The 9,714-nt window shown below is 41.9% G+C and overlaps 1 protein-coding gene across 3 annotated transcripts in view; it reads right to left on the bottom strand.

The window, feature by feature from the left end:
• Window positions 1-4,524: 4,524 nt before the first annotated feature.
• USP8 (ubiquitin specific peptidase 8) overlaps window positions 4,525-9,714 on the bottom strand; it is a 36,789-nt gene continuing 31,599 nt past the window's right edge. For all 3 annotated transcript variants that reach the window (XM_075897151.1, XM_075897150.1, XM_075897152.1), the window contains 4 exons: window positions 9,027-9,263; window positions 8,379-8,521; window positions 5,540-5,672; window positions 4,525-5,201 (listed from right to left, as the gene is read on the bottom strand). In XM_075897151.1, coding sequence (XP_075753266.1) covers window positions 5,016-5,201; window positions 5,540-5,672; window positions 8,379-8,521; window positions 9,027-9,263 — 699 coding nt within the window. In that variant the 3' untranslated portion in view covers window positions 4,525-5,015. The remainder of the gene's footprint in view (window positions 5,202-5,539; window positions 5,673-8,378; window positions 8,522-9,026; window positions 9,264-9,714) is intronic.

Below are 9,714 nucleotides of genomic sequence, written 5' to 3'. Positions count from 1 at the left end.
TGCCTGTCTACACTGATCTCTTGCGCAAGAACAGTTGTGCAAAAGGGCTTATTCCTGAGCGAGAGCATCAGCATTCTGGCACAAGAAGCCCTGATTTCATACATTAGAACATCAGTTTACTTGCACAAGAACACATGGCCAGTGTAGACAGGCAGAAAGTTTTTGCACAAGAGTGGCTGTTTTTGAGCAAGATTGCGCCAGTATAGACACAGCCCTAGAGCCTGCTGCAATAAAATGAAGGCAGGAAAACACCTGGGGCTAATTAACTAGAGTGCTCCATCAGGCAAGTCATTCAACTTCTGCAGCCAATTACAGCTAGTGGAGTTGCTTTAAAAGGCCTCCATTAGGTAAGGAGACAGGGAAGACAAAGAGTGATGGACTAGAGGAGAAAGGGAGGAACAAGAAGAAGCTGTGCGTGAGCTGAGAGTGGGTTAACAGGTACCAGAGGGAGACATTTTGGAGGGGCTGTTTGGGGAAGTGGCCCAGGAAAAAAAGCTGCTAAGTGGGAAGGAAAAACAACCTTGGTGGCTGCTGCTATTTTAGGGCCCCTGGGCCAGAACCTGGAGTAGTGGGTGGGCTGAGGTTCCCCCCCAAACCTTCCCCCACACCAACACAGAGCCTGTCCCAAGAAGGGAGACCAGGACTATCAACAGGTTTTCATCCCAAAACCATGGACTGTAATCAGTATGGCTCACTAAGCAACGGACCCTGCCTCCTGTAAAGAGACAGGGGTTGGGTATAGGACCACGGTGAGTCTCCGATACTAATATTATCTGCCTGTAGTGGAAGACCCATGGAGCACAGCCAGAACTCTGCCATACAAGTAATTTCTAAAAGGCTATGGTTTGTACTATGGCAGCACCTAGAGGACATCTGGAGCTTGCTTAGAGACCCTGCAAACTATCTAGACAAGATAAATCAAATACACAATAGCTTCCTCCAGACCACCTCTCCCCTTCTTCTATTCTATTTGGGTGCTCTGCCATGCCTTCCCCAATATGTCCTCTTTCCCCTCCCCTTCCCCGCCCACCCCAGGGCTGCATCTAGTCTGGCAAATTTTTCCGCAAAAGCAGTTGCTTTTGCGGAAAAACTTGCCAGCTGTCTACACTGGCCGCTTGTTTTTGCACAAAAGCACTGACGTTCTACTATCTGAAATCAGTGCTTCTTGCGCAAATGCTTTGATGTTCCCATTCGGGCAAAAGACATTTTCCGGAAATGCTTTTCGCAAAAGGGCCAGTGTAGACAGCTGAAAACTGTTTTGCGCAAAAAAGCCCCGATGGCGAAAATGACAATTGGGGCTTTCTTGCGCAAAACCGCTTCTAGATTGGCACAGACGCTTTTCTGCAAAAAGTGCTTTTGCAGAAAAGCGTCCATGCCAATCTAGACGCTCTTTTCCGCAAATGCTTTTAACAGAAAAACTTTTCAGTTAAAAGCATTTGCGGAAAATCATGCCAGTCTAGATGTAGCCCATAACATTAGGAGCCGGTTCAGTACAAGAGTCTATGGACAGAAGCAGCAGCCAGCTGATGCTTCTTAAAGGCAAGGGGTGCACTAGAGGAAAGAGCTCACATGACCTCACTCTCTCAAACGCTCATTGCTCTACCCTGTCCTCCCCACTTCCCCTCCGTGTGTGCGTGCCAGAAGCCACATATGGCCTCACTTGTCCCCTACTGTTTCTCTTCCCCCATGCAGTATAAAACATACAGCATTAAACTGCCTTGGGCACAAAGTACCAGAAATGAAAGGTGGGCTTGCTCAAAGAAAAAGCCGTTTCCCTCTCCCATTCCTACTACTTTTCTCACTCTCCGGATTCTGGTTTAAAAACTATGAATGCAGCACCTTAGTTATACTGGAATGGCCCATATTTTTTATACAGTAAGTTGCACTTTACCAAAAGGAAACTAAAATAATTAAAACACAGATGCAAGTACCTAAACCAAGTACAGTACTGAACTGACAGGACGCTTTTTACTATGCCCTCTTGTCTAGATTTAATACTGCTACCTCCATGCTCCACTTCCCCAATTTCCATGAAAACTTAAAGTGAGGTGTTTCAAGTCTCCATTAAAGATAAAATGCTGAAATAACCCAATACCAATGGCCCAACAATTAATAGTGGGGCACAGAATCCCTGGTTTACATGCTTCCACTTAGGGAGGAACAATCCGTTTCACACATACAAAATGGGAAGTGACTGTCTAGAAAGGAGTACTGCAGGAAGGGATCTGGGGGTCATAGTGGACCACAAGCTAAATATGAGTCAACAATGTGATGCTGTTCCACAAACGCCGCCCCTCCTTCCCCAATCATTGTGGGCTGCATTAACATAGTGTTGTGAGCTAAACACAAGAAGTAATTCTTCCCCTTTACTCTGTGCTGATTAGGTCTCAACTGGGACCCTTATGCACAGAACAGCTCATGCTTTAAGTGGCTGGCTGCTCTCTCCTCTGGACGCTAAGGAGGGAGGGAGGGGGAGAGTTTGCATGCTGACCTGACCCCCAGCAAAAATCTCTTAGCTCTCATTGGTTCTGGCCAATAGAAGCTGAGAAATTTTGCTGGGGGTAGGGGCAGCACGTGAAGCCTCCCTTCCCCTCTCCCATGTCCAGAGCAGAGCAATGTGGTGCAAACAGTCAATCACACTGGGATTGTAGCTCAGGTTCTTGCATGACTGCTGGCTGGAGCCACCTAGGTAAGCACCTCCCAGCACAGCCTGCCTCAGTCACTCTACCCCTTCTTTCCCCCACAACTACCTGCCCCAGGCCACTACCCAAACCCTCTCAACCCCTTTCCCTCCTTCTCCAAGATCACAACTCCCTCCCAGATCATGCACCCCCTCTCCACCCTCTCCCCCGGTCAGAATCTTCTCCTACATCCCAAGCCCCAGCCCCGATCACAAACCTCTCCTTCACCCAAACACCCTCTCAGACTCCACACTCCCTCCTGCACCCCATTCCTTACCCAAAGCTGCCTTCTGCACCCATTCTCCATCCCAGACCCTGTTCCCCCCTCCATAGAAGTGTAGTCCTTGACCACTTGCCAAAATCTTGGGAGAGCCCCCCCTTTTAAAAACTATTGCCCACTCCTGATCTAGATGGTGCTTGGTCCTGCCATGAGGGCAGGGGACTAGACTAAATGACCTCTTAATGTCCCTTCCAGTTCTAGTATTCTATGAAATGAGGGGCAGAAGTATCACTAGGATAGTATCTGACCAATTGAATCAAAGCCCTTCTCTCCATACTTGGTCCATGTTTGCCTCAAAGACTTTGGTTATTCTGCCAAAAGCTTAGAAAGAGGATTTATTCTTTAAATGCTGTGTCGTGGACCAAATTTAGGTAATTGTGGGAAGCCTCCACAGTAGGGAGATTATATTTGTGCCTTGTCAGAGTCAGAACAGCATGAAAGAGGAAAAACAAGCAATTAAAGCTTCATTAGCCTGGCTGGAGTCAACATGAAAAACACTAACAGCCTTTCCTTAGGGCACTCATCTCTTGTTAATGCTAACAGTCTTAGCAACAGTCTCCTATGCTGGATTCAGCAATGACGATTTTAGCAGGTGCAGCATGGCTACGTTACGTAGGAAGTTGTACCTAGGCCTAAGGCACAAGTTGGTCAGTTTAATTCTGCATTGCCTGGGGTTTTGGTAATCGAATTAACATTAACATTGCATTTCACAGGTGCATATGTGATATTAGGCATGGAAAAATGTTAAACAGAGTTGAGCTTGGCAAACACTGTGTAGACAGTACTTTGGCATCTGTAAAATTGTGGTTCGCTGAGCTGTTGCTCTCAAACAGCCGTACGTCTTTGGCACAGTTTTACTAAGAAAGGCAAGGTTGGCCAGGTGCCACCAGTTTGTCCCCTCATCTATTTGAAAGTGTCTACTACCTGCTCAACAGGAGAGTCACTTAGGAGTATGGTGCTCCTTAGTACTCTGCTGCTGTGTGTGCTGTGATGAATTCAAGTGCAACAACTCTAACTTTTCAAAACCTGTTCTTAACTAAACTAGAGCAACATACACTGATAAAAGCTAACTGCAGAGGACATAGACTTTCAAGGACCAATGGAAGTCAGGAGTGGAAATTATAAATTGCTGTCAGACAATTAAAATGGGTAGAATGGAACCGGGATGGCTCCTAAACAAATTCACTCTTAAGACAGTTGCCCTTCCAGGTTTAGCATCTGGACTCTGTTGAACAGATACAAAATGTTGCTGTGTATAATCCCTCAGGGATTGATTATCAAATTTTATAGATGTCCAAAAACCCAACCCCCTTCAAACAAACATTTAACAGGATAGTGTATTTTAAATAATTTCTTTGTTAATATTCTTAATGCATGTATACATGAAATCTTGTATTAAAAAATTAAGGAAAAATCTTAATTTTTTCAGAAGAAATTTTAAATGCAGAAATATTGACAAAGGCTAACAAAAATACAGCTTTGCTTTTTTCTACACCTATAAGAATTAAATTTTTGCAGTTGTTTAGAACTTGCAAATAAAAGCAATTCTCCAAGTTCTAGAGATTCTCACAAAAGGACCACATTTTATTATATACATAGCTCTGATGTGCAAGTATGCAATCCATATGTACACTTACATTCCTAACTGTTTACATCATTCTAGAGTATTCACAGTAGAATCAAGCTTAAGGTTAGAAATGTGAGAAGGCCATAACAGTGATTGATAGAAAAGAAAATAAATCAAGATATGCTGTGGGATTTTTAGGATATTTAAACCTAGTTGCTAATTAAGCTAGAATTTCATTTTGGAGCAGACTAAAAATATAGTTTTGAAACAAATTGTAACATAAGTTACTATTACCAAAAGCATTATTAAATCAGTCTTCTGAGTTAAGCAATAGCACTGACCAGAAAGATCCTCTTGCAGAGAAGCTGCTGCAACCTTGCCCTAACACTAAGTGGCTATATATCGGTCACTGCTTTGCATATTAATATGCATTTCAATACCTGTGTTGTGCATTTATAGAGAATTAATTTACTTCATTCAAAACACTTTATGTGGCTATATCTGCAGCCCGTAGTTCAAAGGAAGTGTAAAAGAGAATATATGCTGCTGAAGACTTCACAGAGGATGCGGAGATCTCAGACACTTCATGATCATCAAACTTATACCAGCGCTGTTTTATAGCATTTCTGCAGTAAGCAGTGTAGTGCCCTCCATCCAACCCTCCATAATGATTCTGGTGAGAAAAGAAGTGAAATGAGATTAAAACAATCCTTTCTTTTTGGTAAGAGTCCCTCTTACGAGCCGATTAATAATTTAACCAATCTATGCTTTTGCTACTATTTCTGCCCTTAGCTAAAATAATAAACTTGAATGCCATGCTTTGGCCAACATGAAGTCCCATGGCAATAAATATCAGACACCCTCCTTCTTTCTTCCCCAGCTTAATTTGTATCCAGAGAGGAGGCTTAGAAACCTAGGTGAATCAACATGACCTTGTAATACTGTCCTTGCAGATACAGTTAAAAAAAATGGATTTACACCTAAGTTTTAAAGTTGGCTGTGGGTACTTACGGATACTGAAAATAGGTTGTATCTCTTCAAATTACTCTTTAGACCAATAACATATTGTGACAGGTCAAGACTTTCCAAAGGGAAATCTACAGATGTTTGAAGCTTTTGCTTCCACCTTCCATCATAGGAAAATCTAGAAAACACAAAATCAGCATTATCCAGGGAGACATCTCAAGTGGATGGCGTGCTTATTTCTTACTCACTAATTTCCATAGAATCATAGACTACTAGAACTGGAAGGGACCTCCAGAGGGCATCAAGTCCAATCCCCTTCCTTCATGGCAGGACCAAGCACCATCTATCATCCCTGACCGATAGATGCCTCCCTAACCTGTCCTTAAATATTTCCAGTATTGGAGATTCTACAACCTCCCAACACAATTTATTCCAGTGTTTAACCACCCTGACAGTCAGAAAGTTTTTCCTAATGTCCAATCTAAACCTCCCCTGCTGCAATTTAAGCCCACTGCCTCTTGTCCTATCCTCAGAGGTCAAAGAGAACAATTTTTCTCCCTCCTTGTAAATACCCTTTTAGATACTTAAACTACTATCCTATCCCCTCTGTTTTCTCTTTTCTAAACTAAACAAGATCAATTCTTTCAGTATTCCCTCAAAGGTCATGTTTTCTAGACCTTTAATAATTTTTTTTGGCCTACTCTGAATCATCTCCAACTTTCTCCATCTTTCTTGAAATGTGGTGCCCAGAACGGGACACAATACTCCAACTGATCAGGCTAATCAGGGAGGAGTAGAGTGGAAGAATTACTTCTCGGGTTTTGCTCACAACAAAATGCATCCCAGAATAATTTTCGCCTTTTTTTTTTTTTTTTTAACAGCAGTGTCACACTGACTCATACAGGCAGTCCCCGAGTTACGCGGATCCGACTTATGTCGGATCCGCACTTACGAACGGGGCTTTTCTCGCCCCGGAATGCGCGGGCGGCGGGACCACCCAGACGCGCAGTGGTCCCGCCACCGTGTCCTCCGGGGCGAGAAAAGCTGCTCCGGGTGTCCTGCGTCTGCTGGGGGGGGGGTCCCCAGCAGACCAGGGACACCCGGAGCAAAGCCGCGGAGGCGGCGGGGTCCCGCGCCTCTGCGGCTTTGCTCCGGGTCTCCCTGGTCTGCTGGGGGGGAGGTGGTGTGCAGCTGTTCTGTCCCAGGTTCCAGATTCAGCCGCTGTTGAAACTGATCAGTGGCTGATTCCAGGAAGCTGGGGGCAGAGCAACTCTGCCTCGGGCTTCCTGTAGTCAGCCCCTGGTCAGTTTCAGCAGCAGCAGCTGAATCTGGAGCCAGTTCCGAGTTACGTACAAATTCAACTTAAGAACAAACCTATAGTCCCTATCTTGTACGTAACCCGGGGACTGCCTGTATTTAGCTTGTGGTCCACTATGACCCCTAGATACCTTTCTGCAGTTCTCCTTCCTAGACAATCACTTCCCATTCTGTACGTGTGAAACTGATTGTTTCTTCTTAAGTGGAGTACTTTGCATTTGTCCTTATTAAACTTCATCCTATTTACCTCAGACCATTTCTCCAGTTCTGAATTATGACCCTGTCCTCCAAAGCACTTGCAACACCTCCCAGCGTGGTATCATTTGCAAACTTAATAAGCGTACTCTCTATGCCAATATCTAAATCGTGATGAAGATATTGAACAGAACCAGTCCCAAAACAGACTCCTGTGGGTACCCCACTTGTTATGCCCTTCCAGCATGATTCTAAACTATTAATAACTACTCTCTGAAAACAGTTATCCAACCTATTATGCACCCATCTTATAGTAGCTCCATCTTTGTTATATTTCCCTAGTTTATTGATAAGAAGGTCATGCAAAACCATATCAAATCAAAGTACAGGTATTACTGCATCCACCATTTTCCCCTTATCCACAAGACTTGTTGTCCTATGAAAGAAAGTTGTCACACTGGTCTGATATGATTTGTTCTTTACAAATCCATGCTGGCTGTCACCTATCACCTTATTATCTTCCAGATGAATTCTTTAATTATTTGCTCCATTATCTTCCCTGGCACAGAAGTTAAGCTGACTGGTCTAAAGTTTCTTGGTTTATTTCCCTTTTTATAGATGGGCACAATATTTGCCCTTTTCCAGTCTTCTGAAATCTCTCCCGACTTCCATGACTTTTCAAAGATGACAGCTAATGGCTCAGACACCTCTGCTATCAGCTCCTTGAGTATTCTAGGATACATTTTGTCAGGCTCTGGTGACTTGAAGACATCTAACTTTTCTAAGTAATTTTTAACTTGTTCTTTTTCTATTTTAACTTCTAAACTTACCACATTTCCACTAGCATTCACTATGTTAGGTATCCACTCACCATCAATCTTCTTGGTGAAAACCAAAACAAAGTTGTTAAGCACTCTGTCATTTCCAACTTTTCTGTTATTGTTTTCCCTCTTCACTGAGCAATGAGCCTACCCTGTCCTTGGTCTTCCTCTTGCTTCTAATATATTTGTAGAGTATTTTATTGTTACCCTTTATGTCTCTAGTTACGCTTTTTAACTGAGATGTGAGCTTACGGAGGTTAAATTAGGCTTCATAGCTAAGCAATGTGACCAGGTTACCTTACAATTTAAGGCTGCAATACTGCAAATATTTGTACATGTAGGTAACTTTACATGCTCAACTCAACAAGATGACTCATGGGGGGAGTCTATGAAATTAAGAAGCAGATGAAAACTAGATGGAAATTCTTGATGTCCATGGGCACGTTTCCTCCTTAACATTCTGTATTTTTTTAAATATCTATTGCTTTACTATTCCTAAAGGCCACGTTACATTTATTAATAGATACATGTTCACAAACTTAGTACCATACCGTTTCAAATGCACAAGAAGAACAGGTGGCAATTTCCAAATCTCTATTTTTTTCAAAGAATCTCTTCGCATTTTGCAATGGCTACAGTAAAATCTGTTGTTATCTGTAAGTTTCTCCTCTTTGGAAAATAATCTAAGACATTCCTAGAACAAAACATAGAAAACACACTTAAAAGCTTGGCTTTTATAAAAATAATGATGTAGCACAAACATTTTGTCTGTAAATGAACATGAGCTACATGTATTCTATGTTTCATAAAATAGTTAGACTTTAGCCCATGACTTAGGTTATAGGATACTTTTTTTAAAAAGCAGTAACTATATTTAGAACATAGATAGTAACTATATGCATTGTGCAGTAAAAGATACTTTCATGAATAAAATATCCTATAACCTGCAATAAGAGTTCAGTAACTATAAAAAAGAGTTATATTTAAACTACAGCAGCACAAAAGGCACCTACATCTCCGTGTAATCGTGTACATAAAAATAATTGACTTTTTTTAGATCCTCCTCAAATAAATGACATATACCATGGCTAATCATAGAGCAAGTTACAATGGTGATACTGATGTACCTCCAACCAAAAAGGCTGAAGCAGAACCATACAAAAACCATGAAGAGTAATTAATTTATCGCACTAACCTACCTGTAGTGTACATTTACTAGTGGATGCAAGTGGCAATGACAAATACATGAAAGCCTCAAATGTTCGAGACTTTTTGTGACATGTAAGACATTGCACTGTAGATTTGAACTGGCCTTGAAAAAGTGCCACAATAATAGATTCATTGAGCTGCTTGTGTTTATGCCAGGCTAATTCTGATGCTTTGAAGTCATCAAGATTATCATTATTTTCTTCCTTATACCTCTTCCGATTGTCAGCCTGGATATTAGAAAATTAAAATACTTTATCACCATAAAAGAGCATTTTATAAGTACAGATATGATCAAGTTTTAAAAACCATACAAATTTGAAAACATGCCTACATGCTATATAATTTTTAGCTAGTTATAATTTTTGTGGTGCTCTTTAGCATTTCCTACAGGTGCACTGGTTTAACATCTGTTAGGATGTACACCTAGTTTTACTTCCATCAGAAGAACATCCCATAAGCAATGGCAGCATAGGCATCATGATAAGCAGGCATCCACTGACAGTTGATTTAGATAGTTAACTCCTGAAATACAGATTTGCTTACTGAAGGCTTCTTGCACAAATCTTTTGCCATATTTTTGAAGCACTCTGGTTTATATATTTTAAAAAGAGTCACACCATGAATAGCAACTGTGATGGAATCCAAATAGTAACAACAAATTATCTCTCCACCATCTCC

Source organism: Pelodiscus sinensis, chromosome 14 (assembly GCF_049634645.1).
Source record: "Pelodiscus sinensis isolate JC-2024 chromosome 14, ASM4963464v1, whole genome shotgun sequence".
In the NCBI taxonomy this organism is placed as follows: Eukaryota; Metazoa; Chordata; order Testudines; family Trionychidae; genus Pelodiscus; species Pelodiscus sinensis.
This window is presented reverse-complemented; position numbering and strand designations above follow the sequence as displayed.